Source organism: Anas acuta, chromosome 1, assembly GCF_963932015.1.
Source record: "Anas acuta chromosome 1, bAnaAcu1.1, whole genome shotgun sequence".
Classification (NCBI taxonomy): Eukaryota; Metazoa; Chordata; class Aves; order Anseriformes; family Anatidae; genus Anas; species Anas acuta.
In genome coordinates, this window is record NC_088979.1 from 66,243,372 (window position 1) to 66,271,147 (window position 27,776).

At 41.9% G+C, this 27,776-nt stretch overlaps 1 protein-coding gene across 2 annotated transcripts in view; it reads left to right on the forward strand.

Annotated features, from left to right (window-relative positions):
* Nucleotides 1-27,776, forward strand: part of TBC1D8 (TBC1 domain family member 8) — a 46,251-nt gene that overhangs the window by 2,517 nt on the left and 15,958 nt on the right. Inside the window, exons 2-6 of one of the 2 annotated variants that reach the window (XM_068680438.1) lie at nucleotides 9,491-9,646; nucleotides 13,610-13,728; nucleotides 15,407-15,635; nucleotides 19,073-19,313; nucleotides 26,417-26,624. In XM_068680438.1, the coding sequence (XP_068536539.1) occupies nucleotides 9,491-9,646; nucleotides 13,610-13,728; nucleotides 15,407-15,635; nucleotides 19,073-19,313; nucleotides 26,417-26,624 (953 nt within the window). The remainder of the gene's footprint in view (nucleotides 1-9,490; nucleotides 9,647-13,609; nucleotides 13,729-15,406; nucleotides 15,636-19,072; nucleotides 19,314-26,416; nucleotides 26,625-27,776) is intronic. The other variant, XM_068680446.1, reaches the window with a different exon arrangement.

Below are 27,776 nucleotides of genomic sequence, written 5' to 3' on the forward strand. Positions count from 1 at the left end.
TCCCTAGATAATGACAAAAAGACTTGTCATTAGGCCACGATTAATAGGTCTAAGTTAGCTGGATCTGGTACTTGCCAATGTTGTTGGCTCCAAGGCTACGTGTTAATGATAAGCTTCAGATGCCATCAGTAGTCAAATCCTTTCTGGTAGGATAGTGCACAATGGCTCAGCATGTAAGTGAATCACTACTTCTGTTTTTATTGGGGGGTGCTGAAAGCTTCACTCACCTTCCTGTTTGATCAGGTTCATTTTGTGCATTTTGACAGCAAAGCTGCATGTTCTGAGACTTGTTGGGAATGTTTTCATTGTGGGCACTGGATTAAGAGTAGCTTTTCACTCTTTCCAAGCAGCTAACTTTGCAGTTTGTTTACACAGTACTTCACATTGCACACTCTTAGTATATAAAAAGCACTCAAGATCCTTCTAAGTAATTGTGATTTTTTTCCTTTTATAAATAATGCTAAATAAAATTTTAAAATAAACTCTGAAGTCTGTAAACTGTTTCAAGCAGCTTTTTGTCTTTATTTTTTTGAGGTACAGTGCCTCTTCTTGCTTGAAATAGATCAATAAAAGATTATATTTTGTTCTTGTTTTACCCGTTTTTTAAATTCAGTTATGATATTTCCCCCAGATTTTCTTACAGCCTCCAACTGTTTTCATCTCAGGGCATTTTCTAAGATGGATATGGTCCTAAATGTTTTTTATTTCTCAGAAGATGAACGTTTTACAGAGAAATCTGTTTCTCCTTGAGATCTTATAAGCCCTTACAGTTCACAACCTTAAAATATCAAATCATATCCTGGCAAAAAGAAACATCTTCTGTATATGAATCTGAACCTTATTATTCCTTTAATAAAAATAAATGTGGTAGGTATAGTAAATACACTTAAGCTATTGCCAGTAGTTGAGTAACCCCCCCATCTTTATTTTATTTTCTTTTCTAAATAGCGTTCTTGCAGGGTGCTGTTTTTCAAACTGATCTATAGAGCACATCCTGCTTGTGAGTAGAGATCTTGACTAATTACATGGTAAGAGCTCTGTTCCTTGTTTTCCCCTTGATTGGATTTTGAAATCTTAATGCACACAACAAGATGACTCTTGGTAAGCTTTCTGCCCTTTTTTGAGGGGGGAATTAAAAAGCAAAAGATGTTTTGCTCCTCTTTCATACTCATCAGTCCAAATAATACTGTAATTGTCCTGTATACATCAGCTTTTATTAGTCCTGTTCATCTCCCAAGGTCAGGCTAAAAAATAAATCGTACATTCAGAGAAAGGCAGGAGGGAGACCACAGAAGTTGAAGGTTCCCATGGCTAAGGCAGGAATCCCAGCTTGATTGTTCTCATCTATTGCACTCTTAACAGGAGAAGGTCAAAAATGCAGTCAAGGCTTGGGTTTTTAGTAGAGAAAGCAAATGCATTATATATATATTTTTAACCTTCTGGAGGGGTAAAAGGCAAAGTGAGTAGCGTATTGAAAGATCCGTCCTGATACAACCCAAAACCCATCCATCTACCAACATCAGGGAAAGTTGCCTTTTCAGATGAAAATATGTGTAAGGTGCCAAAGCATGTTGGTATCTACTGATAGACAAAGGTTAAATTTGAGTTCTAATTACAAAAAAAAACCCTTGTATTTTGGATGTAGTAGATTGAGGAAAGGAAGATGACACATCAACAATGCTAATAAAGGATAGTTATTAGTGCCCAGTGTCTGTATTTATGACTTTGTATTTTAAGGACGAGCTATTTGGAACCTTGCACAAGGACAGGGGGAAATGCAAATAGTTTACTGAAAGCTTGAACTCTCATCAAAACGTTATCTAGCCTTGCCCACAGCTGGAATTCAGATCGGCAGGTTTTTTTCCTCTACCCTTTCCATTTTTATTTTTTTTCCTCATGTTTCCAGTAACATGCTACAAGCTCTTTTCCCATGCGGGTGGCTTCTCCCCAGCAGAGTGCTTGGCCTGGGGGCTGCCTCCTGCAGCAGGGGTTGCAACAGGGAGGCCAGGCTTCATCCTGCAAAGCTCAACACTCACATTTCTGACTCCCAGCTTTGCACCTGACTGTGCGCTGCTCTGGCTCCTTCTGCCTGCCTGTTTTTATCTGTATTTCAGCCTCCTTGTTTTAAAGGTGGGGATGCACCTGTGTATGGAGAGGGGGATCTGGGCCCCATCTGTTTAGACCACCAGCCTGTGCAATGCTGTAAGCCAGTCAGCAGCTACAGCAGCTCTTTATTTTCCTCTTGTGGAGTCCAAATGGACCACAAAAAGACAGGAAAATCATTGAGCGTGTGTGGTGGCAGAGTTTAAGTAACACTGGCCTGTTCCCTTTAGTGTTATTTATGCCACCTGCCAACAGTGTGAGGCACGTTTTTTATCACAGTGCCTGGAGCAGCGTCCCGTGTCGGGTAATTTATGGAGCTGCGAGCTTGCATGTCCCAATTCCTGTAGGTTTTCAGGTAGAAAGCCACGCACACTTGTTGCGAGGAGAGAAGTGAGGCGTTTGGCCCGGCATGCTGCGAGCGCGCCCTGCGTCGCCATGGCGCAGGAGCCAGGCCAGGCCGCGCTCTCGCCCAGCATGCAGGCTGGGGACGGTGATTAAACAATGTACCATTATGGTCAAGATTTAAAAATAAATAAAGTAATAATAAAAAAATTACGAAGTGGCAGTGTTTGATCCGACAAAGCACAGACTGAAAGGAATTGAAGGGCCTGAGTGCTTGTGTTTCCCCAGGTTAACTGCTCGGAGCGTTAAGCCATTACGCTGAAATTTCTTATGACCTTACACAAAAAAAGTTCTGTAGCTTTTATTTTGGAGGGTGGAAGAAAGCCTCTTGAGAGATGCTCTGTCTGGAAGCTGCATTGTATCAAAAGCTGTTTATATAATTTAGCAGAATCCAACAAGACAATGTCCGGTGTCAAGCCAAGGCGTTAAGCCAGTTGGTGGCCTTCACAGCTCGTGGTGCTCTTATCTAACATAAACATAGCTTTTAGGGAGGCCTGAGTGAAAGTAACAACCTGCTAAACACCTGTGGTTTGAACTTTAAGATCGTATCAAGATGTAGAGAAGGCCTCAGATGTTTCTGCTGGGAGCAGCCACCTCTGGCAAGCAGCAGCTCCCTACCCAGTGTCCTGGGCTGTGTCCAGCCTCTACGGGATGAGTGGCTGCCCTGCCAAGATGCAGGAGATCAGGGTGAAGATGTGCCAAGGGGTTCCTCAGGGTATTTCATCTCCTAGTCCTGCCCTGGGCAAGAAAACTGCCCTTCTTCTACATTTTTTTTTTCCTTCCAAATTCTCATGCCTGAGCAGCCAAGAGTGCCACTTGTAGCTACTAACTCTCACTGCAAAGCTGCATCTGCTGGGAAGCAACCTGCACCATTAGCTCCTTCCACTTCTTTGTAAGAACTTCGTCCTGTTGAGTAGAGTATGCATTTTGCCAAGCTGCTGCTTTTATTTCCCAGACTTCTTTTTCTTTTTGCCTCCATGTTTCTGATGGGGGAGCAGAGGTAGTGAGCAGCGGTAAAAGGCAGTGCTGAGCTCCCAAGGATGCATTCGGAGGCATGCATCATGCTTTATAGCTTTGTGCTGGGGTGAGAGCCTGTCGCTGTCGTCGTAAATCCTTGAATCCAGCATCGGTGGTGGTTGTGTCTAATAAAAATAACCCTACCTGATTCAATAAAGAGAGCAAGTACTTAACGCAGGGCTTTGACATAATATAGGTGGTCCTCTTCTGAGTAGTCCTCCAGAGCAGCCACCAGTCATCACAGTCCCCAGAGACATCCTGATGTTATCATTTTTCTGACGGAGCCCCAGCTGCCTGCAGCTTCTGTGCCAACCGAGATGAACATCCGCTGGGGAGGAACTGGGCATCTCTGCAGGAAGATTTGGGTCCAGGTGCTGTGGTGATCCTCTGCCCATTTTCTCTGGATGCCTTGATTTGGCAGATACACTAAGGCACGCCTGTCCAGCTGTGCCTGTTTATATAGTACAACGGAAACCTCAAGTCTTCTTTTTCTTTCAAGCAGACCAAGGAGAGCTGGAAGGGCAGTTTTCTCTCTGCTTCAGATTTTGGCTGTGGCCTGTTTGTTTGTAGGGTGGCCAAAGCCATTACTGAAAATGCTGAAAGTGCAGGTTGGACCCTGACTGCTGTGTGACCTGTCTGGTTTTAGGAGAGTGGGTGTAAGCACCTGCTTTTGGGGAGGTTCAGCAGTGTGGCACATTGGTGGAAGAGGTGCCTCCTTGCCATGTGCATGCTGCACCCTACATTTTAAAAGCACTGTCAGAGTTTCCTACCAGCTGACTGAAGATCCTGTGTATTACGTTGCCTTTGAACTACACTGTATGTCACCCCATGCTTTGTGATGGATGTCCAAGTTTGTGTTAAGCAAATGGCCTTGGGGACCAGGACCTCAACGGTAACATTGCACAGTATGGTGATATTGCTATCTTCCTTGTGACTTAGCCTTCTATTTAACTCTGATTCTTATTTTTTTATTTTACTTGTGCAAATAAATTGTAGTGGCTTTGCTCTTTTGCCTGATTTTTTGAGGACTTTATTAATATATGGGGCCTAGACTCCTAAATGATCAGTCCAAGTCCTTCTGTCTTACTGCTGAAGTGACCAGCCCATGTATGGGAAGGCATTCGAGTAGTTCTGAAAAGTTTCCCTTTAAGGTCTTTAAAATATGATGGAGGCATGCAGAAATGGTCTCCTTGTTCTATGTGTGTGTGGGGGTACATTTACTTGTGTGCTGTTCAGCTAGGCATAACTCTTAGTGTCTTGGGTTGTCTCTTGAGCATTGTCCTAAAAGGTGGAAGTAATAGATATTTTATATCTACAGGGACTTATATTTTACATCTATATATCTTATATTTTTTATCTATAGGGCCTTATAGCAGTCTTCCAGTGCCTAAAGGGGGCCTGTAAGAGGGATGGTCTAGGGACTCTTTGTTGGGGAGTGTGGTGATAGGACAAGGGATAATGGTTTTAAACTAAAAAAAAGGGGTGGATTTAGATTAGATGTAAGGAGGAATTTCTTCACTCAAAGAGTGGTGAGGCCCTGGCACAGGCTGCCCAGAGAAGCTGTGGATGCCCCATCCCTGGAGGTGCTCAAGGCCAGGCTGGATGGGGCTTTGGGCAACCTGGGCTGGTGGGAGGTGTCCCTGCCCATGGCAGGGGGGTGGAATTAGATGGGCTTTAAGGTCCCTTCCAACACAAACCATTTCATAAACCAGTTTCAGTTGATTAATTTACTGTATGCATGTTCCTTTGTCTAGATTAGTTATGGGCATGACACGGAATAACTTGTAATGGGATCTCTTATCTTTCTGTGGGGGTATAAGGAAATTTGTCTTTAAAGATGAAAAGAAGTGTGAAGCACTTTTGTTGATGCATCCGAGAGCCAGTTCTTTATAAAATAACCTTGACTTTTTTTTTTTTTGTCAGTGAAAAAATGCTCAACAAGTTTGTTCTACATCACTCAGTTGGTATTTCCTTGGATAGCAAAATCTGATTATACGGTGCACGAAATCCTGCTGGCATTCCACTTAGTTACAGATTGACCTCTGTACAAGGGAGACACTACCTACCTGTTACAGAATGGTTCCTTGCTAATTTTTAAACTTGAGTTTATTTAAGTTTTTCAGTTCTGATTGATAGGCTCTCTTCTGAAAAGGTACAGGCAGACGTTCCCTCTGTCTAAAATCCAGCTTGCAGCTAGAGTGATTGATATATTGAGGCAAAATGTGTCATTTCAATAAAGCTATTTCAAAAATTTCCTTTTCCACTTCTGCCACCTCCTTCATATTTGTCAGCAGCATACATTAGGCCTGAGATGTATGTAGGAATTTTATCCTGGGGGTGTCCTTTAGGTGTGAAGAACCTTGCCCCTTTTGAGGAACCTGCGATGTTCTCTTGGTACTCTTTAGCAGACGTCCTTTCAAACCTGTGTCTGCGGCTTCCCGAAATGCAGTCCCTGCACAGTTAGCTGCTTCCCTGAAATAGTTCTGCATCTTGGGAGGTCAAAAAGCTGACGAGAAGTTGGTAGAGTGACATGTAAGGGGAAAGAGGTACTTGGAAGTTTAAGTTCCTGCCACAAGCCTTGTCCCACAAAACAAAAATCTGTGGGAGCTTTGGGAAAGAAACCCATGCAGCAGTCTTTCTCTCTTTATGCCCTCTGCTTCTGAATCCTTTTAGTTTTTGACTGTCCTATAGGTATAACGGGTTTCACTGTCACTTGTCACTTGTCTGCTTCAGCCTAGCTGAAGGCATACAAATGCATCAGCATGTGCACCAGAAAACCCTTGTATAATTTATGTATATCTGTGAGCAAGAGACCCTGTATATATTTTATGAGAGGCCCTTCTGTGGAAGAATGAGAAAGGTGCTTGCTCACAGGCTAGGTATTTTTCAAAGTATGTTACAAAGTCAGTGAATTGTGTCAAGTTTCTTGCGTGTTTGTCCAGGGATTTTTTGGTCGTTTAATGCTTCGGTGTTACTCCAAGTGAATAAGAGACAACTTACACTTAAAAATTTTTGCCTCTAGTTTTAGTCATTTTCATTCTACTTCAGTTTCCACTAAATTAGGCTCAGGGGCGACCTTATCACTCTCTATAAGTACCTTAAAGGAGGCTGTAGCGAGGTGGGGGTTGCTGTATTCTCCCATGTGCCTGGTGACAGGATGAGGGGAAATGGGCTAAAGTTGTGCCAGGGGAGGTTTAGGTTGGATGTTAGGAAGAACTTCTTTACCGAAAGGGTTGTGAGGCATTGGAATGGGCTGCCCAGGGAAGTGGTGGAGTCACCATCCCTGGAGGTCTTTAGAAGACGTTTAGATGTAGGGCTCAGTGATATGGTTTAGTGGAGGACTGGTTAATGTTAGGTCAGAGGTTGGACTCTGGGATCTTGGAGGTCTCTTCCAACCTAGATGATTCTGGGATTCTGTAAATTGTGGTCAGCCTGGATGTATTTATTAGTGTTGAATCCTTTTTATGCCCTTGCAAATACACTCTTGGAAGGTCTTGTTCCCCCACTCTGCTTCTCTCAGTCTCTCCTTCATGTTTTGGCACTCGTACACCAATTCCACACGAGGCTGACCCTGTGTAGAAGTGAGGATGCTAAACTGTAGTCATGAGGCTGTACTGAACCAGCTTGCTGCTTGGGCTCTATTCTGGATGCAGAAGCAGCAGAATAGCACAGACCTTGGTTCATGTTGTAGCTATGGGTAATTTATGCAAGGGACACGATTTTTTGTTTGCATGGTTCTTGGTTGAAGGGGGAAGCTTTTTCTTTTTTTTTTTTTTTTTTTGGTAATAGTTGATAAGCAAGATGGAAATTGTAAGCAGAAGTAAACAATGAGAAGAGGAATTGGTTTTTCTTGTCAGTCATTCAGGAACAGAAAAGGGAATTAATTTTGCACAGGCTAAGAAGTAAAAACAAATTTAGCAGCTCCTTCTGTACTTTGATTCAATTTTTTGTAATTTCTGAAAACAAGTTCTTCATGAATCAGATGTTCATTAAGTGTTCTTACAGGATTTTCATAGCACTAACTATTAGCTGACTTTTTTTTTTCAGTGACTTTAGGGAAATTAAAAAAGAAATCTTTCTCCTAGCACTATCATCAGGGGAAATCATGAACAGCACTTCGTAAATTTCTTTTTTTTTCTTGTAATGTCTCAAGTTTTTTGCAATTTGAAAGGTAGACCAGAGTTTTGTGCTCTGCATCCTTTGATCCTATCCTACAGGCTTTCATCCAGCTATTTTGAGGACTGTGCACCGAAGCTGATGCTGTGTTTTCTGTGAGCACGGATAATTTGCTACCTTTAATACTTGGATGGTTTTATTAGTTTTTTGGTCTTGCAGTTACAGAAGGGCATGTAGCATTTTCTGGTATCTTATAAGGTACTTTTCTCCAAATTCGGGTCCCCATTTTGAACATATGGGTGTTATATCTCGATGAGCATTTAGCTGAGAAGCGAGTTGTTGCTGAGTATCTCACGGTCTACATCTAAAACGTTTTCGTGTCCAACGTCTGCCTGGCTTTGAAGGCATGACCAGGATGTGTGAATGCAAGGAGGAAGTAGGTGATGTAATTACCTTTGCTTTTGGAAGGTTTTTGGTGCCATTCGCATGCGATTTGTACACCTCCTAGACCAGAAAGTGGTTACACTGCTGCTTTCTTGTGCTGTACTCAAATTAATTACCAGTGGCTTGTTGTCCGGGTGAGGAGGCATTGCACACCAGGACTTTGTAGGTCTCATTTTATTGTTCCCATTAATCACTTAGATAACGGGCTGGCTGAATGCAATTATAAAAACTGAAAGTGACGCCAAGGGCTGGCAAAACTTTTGGCCGGTTCATTTGGTGTTGAATCGATGGCAAAGGAGCAAAACTACAGCTGTAAATACAGCGTTTAGCTTGGAAAAATTAAACATGCAAAGAAAAAGTGCAGCATTGACGAAAAGCTGTAGATGCAACAAATCAATTTTTGTAAGTGATGGGAGCCAATACCCAATGCTGAGTTACTTTAATATGCCAGCTTGCAAATTGTGGCACTTGAGTGACTTTTCCTTGCATACCTTGGTTCTGCCTGCTGGAGGAGGTAAGGGGAAAGGCCAGCAGCTCCCGCTGGCTGGTTGCAGTTGCTCCAACTCCCAGAAATTAGTTTACCACTCTTTAAGTCAAGTGCCAGTTTGCAGTGGGATACTCCTGCAAGCTTTCTTGGATACAGTTACGGGTACGCGAGATACAGGAGGTGGTTTGTGCTCTTTGCACAGCATCACGTCCAGTTCTGAGCGTCAGCTTAGAGATAAGCTCAGGAACAATGAGCTGGTTCACACACATGACCCGTAAGGAAGACGAGAGGCAACTGGGGTTTCTTTAGGACAAGAGAAAGCATCAAACAGCGGGGAACGATGCTGATACTCTTTCAGTATGTCGAGTATTAACATCAAAAACATCCGTGACCAATTACTCTCCGTGTTCTGGGGAGCAGGATTCATTTCCAGCGAGACAGTTCAGGATTGTGGTGGTTGCCTTGTTTGTTTGTTTTTGCTGTGAGAATACCTCATGGCAATAGTGGAAGGGGCTTGCTGGGAGGTGGTTGCATCTCGGTTGTGGGAGGTTTTGAAGAACAGGTTAGATGAACACGGTTTATGGCACAGGTGCATTGATCCAGCTCCAGAGCAGGGGCCGGCACGGTAACCTCTCCGGTTCCCCCAGGAAGGCTGCAGTTCTGTGGCTGTATGTACGTACACATGAGGCAAAAGAGGAAACACAAAATCGCTTCTTCTGCTTTTGATCTTCAGATCTGGTTTGCCTCTTGCCTTTTGAGCCTGTGTGAATTGCCACACCGGACTATTGTTAAGTTCTCTATTTTAATTTGCTGGTCTGAGGTGTGAAAAGACTGGAGGGCTGCAGAACTGACAGCCGTGAAAGTTGGCTCTAATTCTCTTTTTTTTTTTTCTCCCCCTTTTGTGTATGTGTGTGGCCGCAGGTCGCCTGGTGGGAGCCCTGGATGCCGTGCTGGATTCGAACGCGCGTGTCGCGCCCTTCCGAATTTTGCTGCAAGTCCCAGGCTCGCAGGTTTACTCTGCCATTGCTTGTGGTGAGTTATTGAGCGGATCAGAAGTTTACTGGGCCATAGCTATTGGTGAGTCACACACGAAAAAAAACGAACCGATTCTGAGCATGCTCAGCACCTGCATGTCCAAGAAGCTCAAGGTAACCCCAGCTGGTGGTGTGCGGGTGTGAAGCTCTCGGCTATAGCTCATTTAACAACCAAATTAACCTTTGGTTAGAGTCCCAAGTATTCATCATGAGAAAACGTTAGCTGGGAAAATGAAGTTTCGATAGAAAGCCTGTTTAGGTGAGGGTGTTAGCGTTAATCTTCCATCTGTTGCAAAATGGTGTGGTTCTGCTCGTATGCTTATCTTTTTGTACGGCAGTGAAAGTTCCTTACAGCAAGAAGCTATTTAGTCTTGGCTTTCATCAGTCTTGTCTTTTGCTTGCTAACTGTGAAATGCCTTGCAACATTTGATTATAATCAAGTATAACTGGAACGCTTAGAAGATCTTACGTGAGGTAGGTGATAAATGGAGTTGGCAGGGGAGAATGTCTAACTGCTGGGTCTGTTCTGCACTAATTCCTTTTCTGCAACTTTTGGAAGTCAAACCCATCTTCAGGAAATTGATGTGGATGGGAATTGCAGCAACCTTACTGAGGCATGTTAAAGGTCACCTGAACGAACACTTTACAGTCCTTATTTGACCAGTTTGCAGTTCTCATCCGTTCTTCTCCAGTCTGCAAAATCCTAGCATTGAAATTTAGAGCAGGTTTTCCTTTCCTGTCTTGCATGGATCAAGCCATGAAATAGTTAGCTAATAGACATGCTGTTGAAGCTGTTTGGCACAGTAGCCCCTCAAATGATAGGAGCAATCTGAGTATTTGCACCCTGCCCCTGTACAAGCTCATTCAACGTTTGTTCCTTGGTTACAGCAGAGGTCCCTCTGCATTTCCCCATTGATATTGGGATTTTTTCCTGTGCCAGGCTTGTGTAAAGAAGCTTGTGTAAAGTTTGCTTGCTCTATTTTTGTTGTGGCTTGGTTTTCTTGGTTTTGCAATTGCTCTGTGCTTGATATCCCCACCCCTTGCCACCTCCCCTCCCTTTTTAAAAAAAAAAATAATGCTACCTCTTGGAGAAATTTAAGAGCTTCATGCTGTTCTAGTCTTCTGATGAAGCTGGTTGGCTTTCATTGTAAAAGTAAGTGTTGCTGTCAAGGGCTTCTTAATCATTTGAATGTATGTAATATTCCTTCCAGGGACTGATCTTAGCCCTGTCCACATTCTTCTTGCCCAAAGGTTTTTTATATTAAAAGAACTACAAATCAAAAGCTTGCCTGGCTGGAACCGTTAAGGGTTTTGCTGCGATGAACTTACTTGATTAATGTTTTCTAGAATTCTCTTTTGCCCTCTTAAATGAATGCTCACCACTGAGAAAACAAGATTTACGGTAATGGAGTGGAAGGCAGAGGGATCTGTTTTGTATGCCGTAAGGGCATGACACGTACGCCGCTGCCAGAGCTGCACAGAAATTAAGAACCACGATAGCTGGAGCTGTTTCTGAGTAATATCTCTGTTGTGAAACCCTGACGTGAGCATCCAGGGGAGAACGGGCTTTGGCAGCAGCAGTTGGAGGAACAGCATGACCTGACCCTTTTCTTAGAAAGCTGCAGCTCTGCACGGGACTTCTCCTCTCCCTGGGGCCCTGCAGGAGCCCCAGCACAGAAGTGGCCATCGCTGCTTGCCCAGCTCTTTGCTTTGCATAAACACAGTGTTAGGGTCTCGTTACTGGAGTTGGAAGGGGCAGAGAGTCAAATTAAGTTCCTGCTATGTAGCAAGGACAAGGAGCAGCTCTAGCAACTCCTTCCAGTCTCCCGCTGTAACTGCATTAGGGATAGCCATCATGTCATTAGGCAGTTAATTAAAACGACATTTTCCAATTGGATGTTGGCGCTCCTGTGTTCCAGGAGCTGCAGACTGAAATGATAATTAATGCGTAAGGGTCATATCTGTGTTACAGACTCTTGCAAGTCTCTGAGGGCTGCTAGGAAGCCTGATCCATGCCCAGCACACTTGTTCTGGCAGAGCTGTTTCAGCCCAGATGGTTAGTCATCCTACAGCAGCAAGGCGAAACAAAAACCTTAACCCCAGCCCTAGTGCAGATCCACTTAGGTCTTTCCTTTCAGAAGGCATGTGGGCAAAGGAGAACCACAGGAAACAGCCAGGTGAAATAGCATTTAGGAGAGGGACAGCAAGGGATTGCTGACAGAGGGGTTTAAAGAAGGGAATATGAGGAGTTGAGGCAGTGGTTAGACTGAATACACATTTGGCACAGACACATAAAGAAGTTACATACAAGGTGGAACAAAGTGCTGTGCAGAGCATTGGCATGGGCAGAGGAATAAGGAGAAAGTTGTCAAGGCTTGGGTGAAATCACAGGATAACTTTAAGAGTAAGCCAAGCAGTGTAAATTACAAATAAAGAATGGTCCCAAAACTCAAGGGTCCAAAAGCCTGACCAAATAAAAGGGGTGAAGAGATCTTTCAGTATCTGAGCACAACCTCTGGAGGTACCTGAATGCAGGCAGGAAAGAGAGCAGTAGCCTCAGTGGGGGACAACCACTACATGTGGGGATGCTACAGTGAAAGATGTCTTGCTTCTTATTTCCCAAGAGGTAGCCCACCAGCCCTCCCATATATTTGTTGTCTTTCAGGTATCCCAGACATACACAATCAACTCAGTATTTTCTTTGTGCAGCCATTTCAATACAAAACGACTGTTTCTGGTGTCCTTAACAATTGATATAATCTGATTTCCTTGCAAAGAGGCCATTTAAGTGTCTCTTCTTTCTTGATTTTTTTAAAAATCTAACCTTGATTAATGATATTTATGAAGTTCCATCGCAAGACCTTCCTGTCAAGGAAGTTAAAGCTTGGAAAGTTTCCCTGCCACTTGGCATTCTTTATGGAAAATGGAGCAGAGGAGGGTGGAAAATTCTTAGCTAAATTTATCATTTGTGTTGTGAAGCGATGGGATGCATCTCCGATGGACACACAAATCAGATTTTGAGATAATGGGTCTTCTATCTGAGATTAATTTTATAATTTTTGTATGTCTCTTACGTCAACCTAATTTTCTTCTTTCTTCCACTAATAAGGCATAAGAATAAACAACTTAGTCTGCCTTTACTTTTTTTCCCCATGTAATGTTTAACCACTGACTGGTAAGAGCTAGAGTGCTCAGATTTTCCCTTAATCCTCCTCAGTGTTGCCTCTCCTGCACTAACTTTTCTGTCACAATGAGATGCAGCAGCAGTTCAGGTTCAAGCAGAAGCAACCAAAGTAAATAGGTTTCTTCAGTGAATAGGTTATTTCAGTAAATGACTGAAATAGTGTTCCTGGACTTAGAGTGAACACATGAAATTGGAAAATCTTTATCTTTCAGGGATTTTCTGTTCACTGTTTTTCTCCCCCAAACTGTAAAATTGTGCTCTTGCAGACCTTCTAGGTGTTCTTGACCCAAACTCCTTTATTTTTAGATACTTAAGTATTATAGAAAACTTTTCAGATAGGATGCAAATTACAACTATGTCGTGTGCATGCTTGTGTGACAGTTGTGTGTGTGCATGTCCATACAAAGGGAGGGAGAAAGGAAGATCAGGGACCTTGGGGAACAATACATAAAAGAGCAGTTTATGGTGGCGGCTTGAGGAATGCCATGTCAAAATAAGCTGTATTCTAACCGATCAGTAAGAGGTTTTGCTGGTTTTTCTGCTTCGACTTTTAATGCAGCGTTTGCTGGCTGAGAACGCTTGAGAAGATAAAACTAAAAAGCACTAGAACTAATTTCCTAAAACAATAAGGTTTCTGTTTTTCTCTGGCTATACTGTTACAAATTAGACCTTTTTGACCTGTTTGCTACTAAGAGTTTTGAGGTTGAAAGTTCAGTTTCTCATGTTCTCTTACAAAATAGTACATTTTTTACTTCTTTTTTTTTTTTTCTTCCTTTTGATTTTGTAGGATGAGTTTTAATGTGTTACTTTTTAACTTTCTAGGTGCCACTGCGGAGGAGATAAATCAGCACTGGGAATGGCTGGAACAAAACTTGCTCCATACTTTGTCTGTTTTTGACAATAAAGAAGATATTGTTAGTTTTGTCAAAGGGAAAGTAAAGGTAAGGAAACTGCCTTACTTTTGCCCAACTACTTGTGATGTTTTAGAAATAATGTCAGGAAGTTACTGTCAGTCATATTTGGTTTTGTCCAACAAAACATTGTTATTTTTTTGTGTGCTGACCTAGCTCCTGTTCATCCTGAATGCAATTAATCATCAAAAGCACCTACTTTTCTTCTTCACGTTTGATTTTTATCAGTGGTCTCACTAATCTGTTTCCAGGCAGACTCGTACAAAGCTGGAAAATATTTATACCACTGCATTTTCAAACAGTACTACAGAGGTAGCAGGTTCTTGTACAGTAAGGACTCTTCTTTTGGCCAAGTCTTACCATTGGCATCGCAACGGTAAGACTCTGCCTCCACGGGGAACAGGAGGATATCCCATCTGAGCAGGCACCTCACCCACGATGTGACTTTTAAACCCAATTCATCTTGATCTGATGTGGGTGAAAAATATCTTGCACTGCAGTGAAGGTGCTGGCTAGCTGCATGTTGTCTGAGTGAGCATCTTTTTAGAAGAGTAAAGGTAGAATTTAAAAATTTTAGGGGAATCGGTTGATGAAGACAAGGCTTAAAATAATACCAGCACATGCAGTAAAACTTAGAAAGCGTGGCCTCCAGTGTTCTGCTTTTAAGAAAACACATGATCCAAGAGGAACTCGTCAGTGGCTGGCAGTGATGCAAGTCTCATGGGCACTGCTCTAAGTCAGGTCCTGCTGCAGGCTTCTCCTTGGTAAGAGTTTCATTCAGTGAGATGCTCTCCACTCTTATACCCACTGTTTTGGTCCAGAAAATATATGGGAACATAAATGTTTCTGGCAAATTGCAACCCTGCTGCTATATGTTTGATCTCAGTGGGTTCTGAACTTTGGGAGGAGAGAGAAAACATCGCTGTGCAAATCTTAGTTTTTATCCTGCTATCTTAAAAAGCAATTTTGGCATGCTGCACCTTGCTGAAAGGTTAAACTTGCTGTGCCTGCTTCTGCTCATGGTGCAGAGGCTTGCTCTTGGCACAGAACATGGATCTAAGTGCTCTGACAGGCTTGAATAAAATTAATCTTTCTCAGTAGTGCTGTGGCAGCTGATCACCTAGCACAGCGGATATTTAAAATTCTTCAGGTTTCATTACTTAATTTAAGCCCAGGTTTTAGACTCTGTCCTCTGCCTAACTCTTTTGTTGTAATACTGCTATTAAAATTCTCAGCACTTGATTATAATATCCATGGAGATGTTCTTGAAGTCATTTATAATGGTTTAGAGTGTGTTACAAGTTATTGATGTCTTACTGCATTGCTTCTTCATAGCAAAATAGTGCTGGTCAGCATACAAAAACGTTCCTGTATCTTTTCTCTGAATACAGCAAAACCCAGCAATCCTAAGTTGTAATGAAACTGTAAATATGTGGTTTTGCCAGATAGACTGAAAAACAACAAAACAACAAACTCCCCCCAAACAAAACAAAATAAAACAAAATCCTATAAGTCTTGATTTGGAAGCATTCAAAATGTATGAGATGCAACCACTGCAGAAATGTATCCATTTGTGAGATTTGCAAATCTGCTGGAAATTATTTTTCAGAAAGAGCTGTGCTATTAAAATTTGAATGAGTAGCTTGTAGTAACTTGCTTGAATGTGAATACTGTAGATTTATCATATGTTATCTCGTTATTGAATCAGGCTCTGATTGCAGAGGAAACGAGCAGTAAGCTTGCTGAGCAGGAGGAAGACCCTGAAAAGTTCCGAGAAGCCCTGGTGAAATTTGAGTCCAGATTTAATTTTCCTGAAGCGGAGAAACTGATCACCTATTATTCCTGCTGCTGTTGGAAAGGAAAAGTTCCTCGGCAAGGCTGGCTGTATTTGAGTATCAATCATCTCTGTTTTTATTCCTTCTTCCTGGGCAAAGAACGTAAGTGTAAATATGTAAGAAATCTTAACACTGTGGAGAGAGATAAACATAACTGGTTTCGAATGCAAAAAGAGTTAGGATTTTTATGAGAAGTGTAATTCTGCTCTGAAGTTTAGTTTCTGAGACTTTCATTATTCAGATGAAAGATCTTGTTTAATTTGGTTTTCACTTCATCCTTTATGTTTACATTTTAGCAGTAATCCAGTAGTAAAAATGAGACTGCGAGAACACGCAGGCACGGCTGCTCTCCAGTTCTTTTTCTTTTCATGTGAAGCAGGCTTAAAATGTAGCAGACCTCCTACATCTTCTCCAACAGCTAGTTTTACTGCCGAAAACGGTCAGTCAGGAACCGTCCCTCCCACGTTGATGGGAACACACCAGCAGCCGCTGTCAGCACCGCCGCTGCGAGCGCAGGGACAGGCTGCAAGGCAGAAAAGGAAGCGCTGGCTGGGGAAGAGAGCGTGGTGCTAGAAATGTGTGAGGCTAGCTGCGGGACTGAAAATAGAACAGGAAGCACAGCAGTGACATTGGTGCTGTTCTGAGTCCTCTTCATCCTGCTGCAGCTTCACTGAGGACGGTAATATAAACCTCTATTACTGTGAGTGGAGCAAGAATTTATAAATTAGCGATAGCAGTAGGAAAACATTGCCATTTACTGGCCAGGTTTAAGATGGGGCTGGCTAGACAAAACTGTAGATTTAAAAACAAAGTGCAGTAACATAAATAGTGCATAAATAGAAAGATAGTAACTGGCAATTTCTAGGACTTAAAACATACAAGAACATAGCTAGAGTTAGAGGTTCTTTCTTCCTATTTTATCTCGGGCCGGTTATTTTGTCATATCTGCAAAAGGTGGCAGAGTTAGATTTAAAATACGGATAGGTTTGTTATTCCTTATAAATACAGAAGTTGAGTTTTGCTTTATCTTTTCTTTTTGCAAGGGTGTGATGGAGTTTCTTGATACATTATAGATATCTGAGTTCTCTTTTAATCTCCTTGTTTTCAGCTTAGTCTCAAATAATATCCTTCGTGAATTGTTTCTCCTTGTTATCATTGCAGGCTTTTTCTCATTAAACCGGAGATAGCCAGTCTGCCAAAGCACACAAAGCAAAAATAATGCTTATTAATGATAGATAATGGGGGAAGGAGGAAGTAGGGAGAAAAATCCTTCATACCGTTCCAGAAGTTTTGTTTATGCAATATCACAGATCGTTAAATAATACTGGAAGTAAAGCATCACACTCTGTTGTTGAGGATGAAATTGCTTCTCATCCCTTTCAATAATAATTCATTATGAAAACACAAAGGAAAGCCCAAAAAACTATCTGTTTGCAACTTTTAACTTTGAACATGGAAAAAAAGCTGCTCATTCCCTGTTACAGTCAGTGGCATTGCCTTTGTGTTCCATGTGTTTTCATGGAAATGTGAAATCCCAAAAAACTCCATAGCTTGCTGGGAAGCATTACATGTTGAGACGCTTCCCAGCTCCCTGCTTCTGATAAAGATGATCGCTTCTGTTTGAAACCCAGTATTTTGACACATTTATGAAATGCTTGTATTACATCGAATACTCCAGATTTACCATAGTTCCGTTTACTGCTATTTGAGAAGCTGCTACTGCTCATCTGTAGAACAAATGATTTATTATCTTTCTTGTTTTCAAGTAGTAATCACAAATTAAATCTGGCTAAACCTGGTTTAGAGAATATTGCTAATAAATCACATGTATTGTGTTCTTTCCCTTTCTTTTTGGGGAAGAAAAAAACCAACACCACCATATGAGAGTTTCAATAAAAATAGTTCTTTTATGTGTTTTAACTCTATAAAAATTCCCTGAAATTGTAGCCTGAAATCTCTTTATAGGCAAAGTGTTAAGTCTCCTGCTTCTGGCAAGTCTGTTGCCTGCTCCTTGCTTTTATTTTATGTTGAAATGACCTGGAATGCAATGCTGGAACCTGTTTTCAGCTTGTCATGAAATTTATGTGAGCATAGACTACATGGAACATATTTTCAGGACAAGTCCCCTTTTATCTAAGCTTCGAAGTATTTGCAGAACTTGGGTGGATTAGAATGTCAGATTTCTTGCAAGGACGTGCCAGGGTTTCTTTACATTTTTTTTTATCATTGAACTTCTTTTTTTTTTTTTAACTTGAAGACTTTGTACCTTTTGTCAGAAGTCGGGCCCGTTCCAGCGTGCTGTGCTGTTTCTATGACAAACACTGCACAGGCTATACATTTTTGACCTGCGTGAACAATAGCGTTATTGCTACAGTGCTGGTTAATCTTTCTCCCCTTGGCTGTGCCGATCCAGATGACTCTGGGACCATTCACAAGAGTTTGTGGGTGTTGACGCAGCTGTGCTTTATTTAAGTAAGAAGAAATTTAACCTGCAAATAATCTTGACAGCTGTGGTTCTTGTAATACAGAAAAACTTGCTGAGGGTAGCCGCTTATAAAACTAATGATCATGGATAAGTGTCATGTACGGATGACAATGCTTGTTATTACTGTCTTTTTATTATTTTATTGGCATCAGGAGACCAGCCAGGGATGTTAGGGAGTATAGTCTTGAAGTTTATTGGCACAGAGAATACTGGGAAGCGTCCAACAGTTGAGTATAAATTTAATCTAAGCCTTTTTAAGTCTTTTTCCAGCCTAATTTCTGTCCAGAGATTCATAGGAGAGTGGAAGGTCACGTCTTTTAGTGGATATGTAAAATAAGTTGTCTGTGTTTATCTGATTTGCTGGAGTGTTTAAGTATAGAGAACAGTGTCCTCTACTTTTTCTTTTCCATAAACAACTCTGACTGCATTTAAAGTTTAGGGCAAAATCTGCCCATACACCTTTTAAGTAAAAAATAAGCAGAATGGAAATATCCCAATGCCTATGGGGCTTTCTTTGATGATCTGTTTATAGTAGTCTTAAACCCTATAAAAAGTCCATGAGCAAAAATTTCCTTTCGCATGGAAGTTACCTGTCTTTTAAATTTAAAATACTGTCCATGTAATTGGAATAGGTTTGCCACCTGCCTAAAACATGACTTCTGGAAGATTACAGACCCTTTCCCTATTTTCTTCCTACTCTTGAAACCCACTGTTCCTTCTGGTAGTAAAGAAGAAAGCTGCAGAAGTGACTTGTTAAGAAGTTTAGAGCAAAAGCTTGCAGCAGGTTTTTGACAGACGGGACTCCTCAGTCTAGCATTTCTTATGAATATAGGTGAAATTTTGGGGGGGGGGGGGGGGGGATTCTCAGCAAGGCAGTCTTTTGGAATAAAGGCACATGGACATAGAGTAATACCAGGTGTTTCATCTTTTCCTTGGTCTTTAAAGATGATTCTCTCCAATGTTGTTTGCATTTCCTTCTGAATCTGTTTATTTCCCAAATATGATCAATTTAAACAGAATTTCTAACACACTTTTGGTCTTCCTGCAATGGCAGTGAAACTTATCATTCCTTGGGTTGAGGTCCAGAAGCTGGAAAGAACCTCCAACGTCTTCATGACCGACACCGTCCGCGTCACCACGCCGAACAAAGAACGCGATTTCTCCACGTTCCTCAACATAGCTGAGGCATTCCGGATCATGGAGCAGCTGGCAGATGTGACGCTACGAAGGCTGCTGGATAACGAGATCTTCGAGCTGGATCCAGGCCTACAGGATCCTACTCAGATTACCAAGAGGTAAAAAGCGAAGTTGTTCTTTGTTGTGTGAGCAGAGGGTTGGTAATGGGTTTCGTGGATTGCGTTGTTGGCTGGGTAAAGCTTTAAAGGCTTACCTGATTGGGGAAAAACAAACAAACAAACAAACAAAAACAACAGATTTTATATTGTACTGCAGTATATCATGAAATTTTGTGTGCAAAATACTTCTTTTTTTCTCCCATTTTTATTTTCTTCCTTTAAAATCATTGTAGTTTTTATTTGGTTTAAAAGTACTTTTCCTTGTAGAAGGGACAGTAATTGTAAAATTATTGCTTTTGATGGTACCTGACACATGCAATGTCCTGCTAGGACATCCGACTAGGACTAATCCTACTAGGATTGCCACAGCTGATTTAGCAAGCAGTTGTAGGACCCAGAAAGACCCAGGCTGTTGCAACAGAGTAATGTGCTGATGCCAGCTCTACTCGACGCATCCCTAAAATGCATCTCTGCATTCCCCTCCCACGGCAGAAATGCACTGGGTGCTCAGGGAGAAGATTAGTAACTGTTTCCCTGGCAGCAGCACAAGACAGAGTGTTGTATATTTTTGTGAAAGGAAACTGCAGGGAGGAATCTTAGGTGGGCAGAATGTAATATCCAAAGTTGGGATTTGCCTGGGGCACCAGTGTCAACACGTCAGTCTAAAATACGTGTTTTCTGAATGGAGTGTGTCTGGAGTGCTTATCCACTCCTGACTCATACCATTTCCTGCTCTTCCTTCCTATCCTGCCAGAGGTGTGCAGGGAATTAGCCAGGTGTTCTTTCCAGGGCAAAACACAAGGAATGCACGGTGTCATTTCCCAACAAATAGATACATGTCCAGTAGCCATTATATCGTTTCTGAGGGGCATTTTTGCAGCTGTGTTGCACGTACTTCTCAGCTAAACAGTTCTGCAAAAGTTCATAAAGGCTTTTAAAGCAATTAGACTTACTTTCCCTGTAATTTCATACGTACACACTGTCAGGAAAATGACTGACACCAGTGTTTCATCCATGATACACCATCATTTGAGATATTTGTTAGACTGATGCAGTCTTGAACAGCCATGAACTTCCTCACAGGCTTTTTTTCATAGCTTGGACTCCTTTAAAACACAAGGGCTGTCATTGTTTTTCACCATGTATGTGTAACTGGATATTGTTAACGTCGCAGGCTTTTGGCCAAAGAAATGCAGTTTATGTACTTTGAGTAATGTCAGATATGACTTTGAGTAATAGGTTGCATTGAAGCCCACTTCCATGCGTTACAGTTCCAACACCTTCCTGCTTTTGGGCTGAAAAGTTAGAACCACAAAAGAAGGAAAGTAAATCCAAAAGAGATGTAACAATCCGGGGGAGATGTTCTCAGCATCTACTGATTTTAACTCATTGTTGTCTCTTCCCAAAGAAGTCTTTGAATCAAATATATTAACTGAACGGGAAACTAACAAAACCAAACCAAAACAACACAACACCAACCTAAAGTTATAATTACAGTGAAAAGTATAACTGCAATAATACGGGGGCTCTCAGGGAATCAACCTGCAAGTACCTCATGGGATTTTTGGGAAGTAGTATGTCTATTAGCAAACCAGCAACAGAAACCATCCCACACATTTATTCAAACAGGTTTGTCTCTTTCCTTCCAACTTAAAAGGAAAAAAAAAAAAAGAGGAGAGGCATGGGGAAGAGGAAAAGAGAGGATGAAAATGTGATTGCTGGAGAATTCCAGGGCAAGGTTTCTTAACCACACTGATGTGCTGTTAATGAAGGTAGCAGAAAGGAGAAAATGGAAGATGTTGAAATCCCATTTCCTCTGTGGGAATTAGAGAGGTAGTGGCTGGATAAGCTGTTGTTTCTGGTGCCCTTTGTCACACTTCAGCAACTACTTTGATGTGATGTGATTAAGCAAGACTGTAGTTTGAATAGTAGATAAACTGGTTTTTAACACTGACATTTTTTGGGGAGTGAGTTTTTTTTTGGTCTGTGAGGTTTTTGTTGCTGCTTTTTTTCTGAAACCTTTGTAGTACTACAAGAACAATTATTTTCCACTTGACATTTTCCCTAATAATTATCTTTGCTAATTCTTGTGCATGATTAGGTAGCACATAGTAGTGCATTAAAATGAAAGCAGTAATGCACACATCATTAAAATTGTTCCAGCTGTGTCACGTTAATGAAGTTGCTTTAGATTTCTTTTATTTGCTAGGGTGCTAGGGTTTCTTTTGCAAGAGGCTCATCTCAATATCTTCATTTAAAAAATATATTTTTAATGTCATTACGAACTGTGTATTATATATTCTGAAAAACAGAGCTGCTGCTCTCCCTGAGGCTCCTGGGGTCATCCTGCTCAGCAGTGTGAGGACGAGACTCTGAGAGGCTGGCAGATCAGGCTGGCAGTCTGTGACACAAATTGTGTCATGGCCACAGTCAAAGAAGTTAATATACAAGTTTCCATGCCACTTGATGAAAGAATAAGGCTTGGAACAATGGATTACATAGGGATTAATGGCAATTAAATTAATTGCCATAGGGAATGAAGTAAAGGTGTTTGATAACTGTAAATGCCATTTCTTGCAGACATATTCAAACGTGTCGTACAGTTTTACTGGAATATGAAGTAACTATTTTTCCTTTCTAATAAGAAGGTCGCTAAAGACTCTGCTATACTTTTCTTGTGCTTCTTATTTCCATTTCTTTCAGGACATAAGAATATTCATTGCATTTCTCAGATGTAAAGAGGAAATTGGCCAGAGCAGAACACAAGATTTAAAAGCTTAATGCTGGTGTCAGTAAGGTTTCAAAAGTAGAATACATTTTTCCAGGCTCTAACCAGCTTGGTTTCTTTTCTTCACGTCTGACCCTGAATTGCCAGTAAGGATGGCTTTGCTTTATATGAAAGCAAAGAAGGATTTTAACACTGATCTAAGCTGAACAGAAACTGTTTGAAGTATCTTGAATCATGAATATCACTTCAGTCTGCATTCATTCCACGAACACCGTAAACCTTGAGGAACATGGAAGATGTGTTGAGGAAGAATCTTGTTTTATTCCATCTGCTTGGCAAAGGCAGGGTTTGGATTATCTCTGCATGTCATTCCTGACAAATGTTTGCCTAACCTGTTTCTAAGTATTTCCAGAAACGTAAATGCCAGAGTTTATCCTGACAATTGTCACCCATCCTGTCTTTAGCCCTTCTGGTCCCTCTTCTTGGGACATTTGCCATTAATCCTGTAGAGCTACAGGCATGCAATGGCAGGATACAGGATTGCTTCTGGCCCAGCTGTAGCCCCAGGACTGCCCTGCTGCCTCTCAGGAGCCAAACACTTCCCTCTGCAGCCTGGTGGTGATCCTCTTCCTCCCAGCAGCATGAGGCTGCTGGCTCATCTTTGGTTAATGTTTCCTCATAACCCCTCTGTCTATTTTTTTTTCTGCACCATCCCTCCAGTTTGCGAGCACCAGCCTGAATTCTGATCCTGTTCTTTTGCTCATTTGTCTCTGTCAGGCTCATGTCATGTGCAGGTGCAATAACAATGATCTTTGCTCCATCATTGCTAATGAAAATCCTGAGCAGAAGCCAGTCCAGGACAGACTCCCAAGGAGGTCCTCTCCATGCAGCTTTCTACTTCAACAGTGAGCATCTGCGGGCTGCCTTTTGGGCACTCTTTTTCAGCTGGCTTGGTACAACAGCTTTTCACCACAATCTAGTTTTATTAGTTCCTGTGTGAGGAAATATTAGGAGTTTCATAAGGCATGGCTAAAACATCTGTTGCATCTCCATTTACCAGTCCAGTGTTCCTGCTACATCAGGGCATTACTTTGGTTTAACATTTGTCCTGACAAGTCCACGTTGGCATTCGTCAGATGACTTTTCCTGCCTTGCTTGTGAGAAGCCTTCCTTGCCACACGAATTCAGTGGGTTCTCCAACAAACAAGATGCGTATCGCTGGATGTGTCGCTTTCAAAATCACAGGAGTTTTCTGGAGTCTGAATAGCAAGAGCAGGGCAGCAATCGTGCTCTAAAAGCAGGAGGTCAACTAGTTTGTTCAGATTTTTTTTTTTCCTCGTTTCTGTTGCTCAACTTTATGCCATATAATTCTTCGTCTGGCAACAGGCAGCGAGTGACTCAGCAGGGCTAAAATCCTGCCAACTTGACTTCTGTTGGATTGAAAGCAGAGAAAAAAAAACAACAACATGCAACAGCAAGGACATCGTTTCAAGTGTCCTGATACTTTTAGGCGTTTTGTTAGTTTTGCGTGCTATTTCCTTTCATTTAAAACTCTTGGAAGGCAACTTATGGGTCACACACACGAGGAGTTATTGCAGTTCAGACTTGCAGTCCCTTTGAAGTGCCGGAGGCGGAGGCCGTGCGAGAACCCCACAGTGTGCAAGTCAGGAACTGCATTGGGAGAGAACTGCTGACTTTTTTCTGAAAAGCAGGGAACAAAGCAATTGCATCCTTTAGCCTTTTGTTCTTCTGATGCGTGTATAAACATTTGATCAACATATTTCTGCATGAGGATAGCTTTCGTTCTTTTCTTAGGTACTGCATTTGCTTAAAAACCAAACCACCTTGAAAATTGTGAAGCCGGAAATAAAATTTTGGATAGATTGGGCAGCAGGTAGAAAAGTTGTGTGTCTGTTCAGTGCCGCAGGTATTGTGGAACTCAAAATGGAAGCTGCAGGACCTGGGCTGAATTTGCTGTATTGTATTTATGCAATTGGCTGTCTTGTTTAAGAGCTAGATTTGTTAGTGGTTTTTATTTATTTATTTATTTTAAACCAGCCCTAATATTGTTTGTCCATTTCTGAAGGCAACCGATTATGATACCCCCTAGAATTTGTCTGCCCAGCAGGAAATATTGTCATGGTGTGCCACATTACAATAAAACCCTTTAATTTGAGCCCGCAGCAGTAAGTGCTGACACTATTTCATTCCTCTACTACCATTTTTCTTTCTGGGGTCCCACCCTGCAGCAGGCTGGCCCCTCTTTCAGCACTTTTCTCAGGTGTAAAGTGAGGTCTCTGAGGTGACCCCGTTTCATGGGTCATGGGGGACAGGCAAAGCTGGGGATGCTGGGCTCAGCAGTCTTCCCCCATTAGGTGATTTGGGGCAGGTGGAGTTGGGTGCTGTGCCCTGGTGAAAGTTGCTTGATGAATTTACTTGGTTTCAAATATGGAAAGTGTCGTGCTTCAGTTAAAAACCTGTAGCTAGGATCTTGTCCGAAAGGAGCCTGCAGCCTCAAGAGATGCAGCAAAATCCTAAACACTCAGAACTGGACAGAAGCTGCAGATTTTGGAGCATCAGAGTCAACTCCTAAGTAACAGACAACCTCTGTCTCAACGGAGCTCCCATCCTTGGGTATAATGCATCTTTTGGCATAAAGGTATGGAAATCGCAACAACGGTGTTCATTCTGGTAGGGTCTCACCTTCCCAGCACAATAGCAGGAGAGAACAGCTCCACGCAGACCTGACTGCAGATGCTATCAGCAGCATTCATCTGTGCCGTGCAGGAATGGAAAATATTTTTGTGCTGAGTTAACTAGGAGGCATATCCTGATCTAGGTTTGTCACAATAGCAGATCTCTGCAGGCACTTATCAGGGTTTCGTTAGCTGTGGAATTTTAACTTCGGAGCGGCCTTTTTGTCTTCCTTCACAAAGAGTGTTTCTCTTTGTTCTTTGTGAAAAACAGGAGGCTATTTGTCTGTTTTCCTTGGATAATCTTATGAAGGAAGATAATGCTTCAGAAGGAAACGACAGCCGAGTGCTGGTCAAGTGCAGTCTGTCTGTTCAGCTGGTCACACAGACAGATCCGCCCCTCTCCCTTCTCAGTTTGTTCTTGATCTCCCTCTTTCACACAGCTTTAGCTTTCTTTGCAAATGAAACCAAAATAAAACACGCAAGTGATTTATTTGCTGAAGCAGAGGCCTCATCTGTGTAAACTTCTTACTGTTAACCAGCAGGGATGGGGTAAGGGGAGGGTGTTTGCAGAAGAGGAGGGCAAAGGAAGGAGCAGAGAGGGAATTTACAGCTACAAGGTACCACTCCCTGCTGCACTTCAGCCCACGCTTTAAATTCTTGCAGTGGAACAAAGCCAAACTTCTTTTTTATATATATATTTTTTCTTTTCTTTTTTATTTTTTCCCCCTAAGGTGAGTCATGCTTGGAAAAATTTACTTGTAAAGAAAATGATAGAATCGGAGTCCTAAAGTTTCTGGAAGTGCTGTTGGTGAGCTAATAGCCAGGGCCTGCTTCTAAGGGAACTGCATAGCTCAGCGTATGAACCACTGCAGAACTCCTCATGAAAAATGGAGGGGTAAAAAATCCCCCCAAACCAAGTCGGTGTTACCATAGTTCAGCAATGAAAGCTTAATGTACTTTTTTTCTTCTTTCTCTCAACATAAATGCAGATAATTGAATGGAAGCAAGCCAAATCCAAACTGGCTGTGGCTGATGCTGTTACTCCCTCCTGAGTCTAAGGAACCTGTAATTGTTTTGCATTTATAACTGTTCCGAGGCTGATACCTCTGCAAGCCAATGATGCAGTGATGTAAACCCTTAACTATTCTCTTACTGACCACTTTGGTAGCACTCATCGAGCAAACGAATCGCTTCTGAATGCAGGTGTCAGTCCCTGGGGTGATGTTGGTAAGGCTACTGGGAAGGGAAAGCAGGAACACAAAGCTAATCTCTGTTGCTCAACCTGTGTTCATCAGATGAAAGATTTAGTTATCTCCTGGGCACTGAAACCTGTAACTCTTTGAGGCTGGGAAGTGGTAGAGCAGCCAGAGAAAATGTATGGCTAAGTAATAATAATAACAACAACAAAGACAGCTGTTTTAAATTAATTTGTGTTCTTTCATTTTCTAGTGATTCAAGCAGATGCTTTTGATCTATTGATAAAAAAAAGTGTTGATGATGATTATTTTTTATTTCCAAGTTATTCTTTTGTTGATCTGCTCACGTAGACAGTGAAGATTTCTGTGCATGCTGCTTTTATTCTGTATCCCTTGGTCTCTGTGAGAATAAAAAGAAGAACTTTGCACCTGGTGCCTTCGTTTTCAGGGTCCTGTGATTTGCTCTTGATGTTTTCTCCTAAGGGATCTCGAAGCCAGAGCGCAAAATGAATTCTTTCGGGCCTTCTTCAGATTGCCCAGGAAGGAGAAGCTGCATGAAGTTGTAGACTGTTCTCTCTGGACACCATTTAGTCGCTGTCACACAGCGGGAAGAATGTATACTTCAGACAGTTATATCTGTTTTGCCAGCAAAGAAAATGGCTGCTGCAATGTTATCATCCCACTTAGAGAGGTAGAGTTGCTTGTTTGCTTAATTTCAAGTCTGTATCTGCCGCCTTCTGCTTTCAGCATCCACTTTCATGTCACTTGATTCACCTGCAAACTATCATTTGATGGAAAAGAGCAGGATGCTTAAGTATATGATGCCTACAGGATTGTTTAATGTTCGTTCTGGGACTCATGATGCCATGAGTTCCTAGAAATATGTCTGGAGGAGTTAACATGATCCTCAAAATGAAGTATGGGCAGGTAATGCAGCAGGAGAGAGCACTGCAAGGCCAGAGTCTGATCCATCCAAGACTGCGTCAGTGCTCCCCTCCCAGCTCCACAAACGCATACATCCAGCTCGGATGTTTTGAGACTTCAGCTCAGACCCAATCCATCAATACGAAAGCATCCTTACCCGGGATCAATGCTTAGAAGTGTTGCTGCTCTCCCTCCACAGACAGACTCTAGTAAACCTGTGTGTACTTTGCAAACCTGTAGGGCAGAAAGAAAATGGGGATATTCTGGAGGCACTGATGATCTGCCAAATTTCCATGAAATTAGAGACTTATTTAAACAAAGGGAGGATGCATGGGAAGATGGTGGGAGTAGAGGAGGAGAAGGGAGCTGTCAGTAAACACCTGCCTGATCTGCTGTGGATACCAGGCTGTTATGATCTCTTAATTAAAGCCTTCCTTTCATCCTCAGCTAATAACAGAGTAACATCCAAATGATATATATCCTAACTGTAGCAACTTATCTGCCACGGTTACAGAAATAGAAAACAATAAAAGAACAGTGTTATATATCTAATCATAAACATCAAAACAACTGTTTTCTTCTCTTTTCAAAAGTGTGAAAGTAAACGTTCTGCTCCGTCCCTCCAAGTCAAGTTGATCCTTTTCTAAATCTGATTTTAATCATCATCCCCCTTTCCTATCTTTCCCCTCAATCTGCTCTCCTGAGTGAGTGGCAAAGTCAAAATAAAAGCAAAGCAAATCAAAACATAAACAGCTGGGATACGTTTTGCTGCCTGCTTTGAGCTTGTAAAGATACCATCGACTTTGGGTGGCAGGATGTGTCTGACCAAGCAAAGCCAATATGAATAACCACATTTAAAACGTGCGTGCAAGTGAGTGCCATCTTTGTGCATTGTGTACCTGCAGAATTTTGGAGGCGT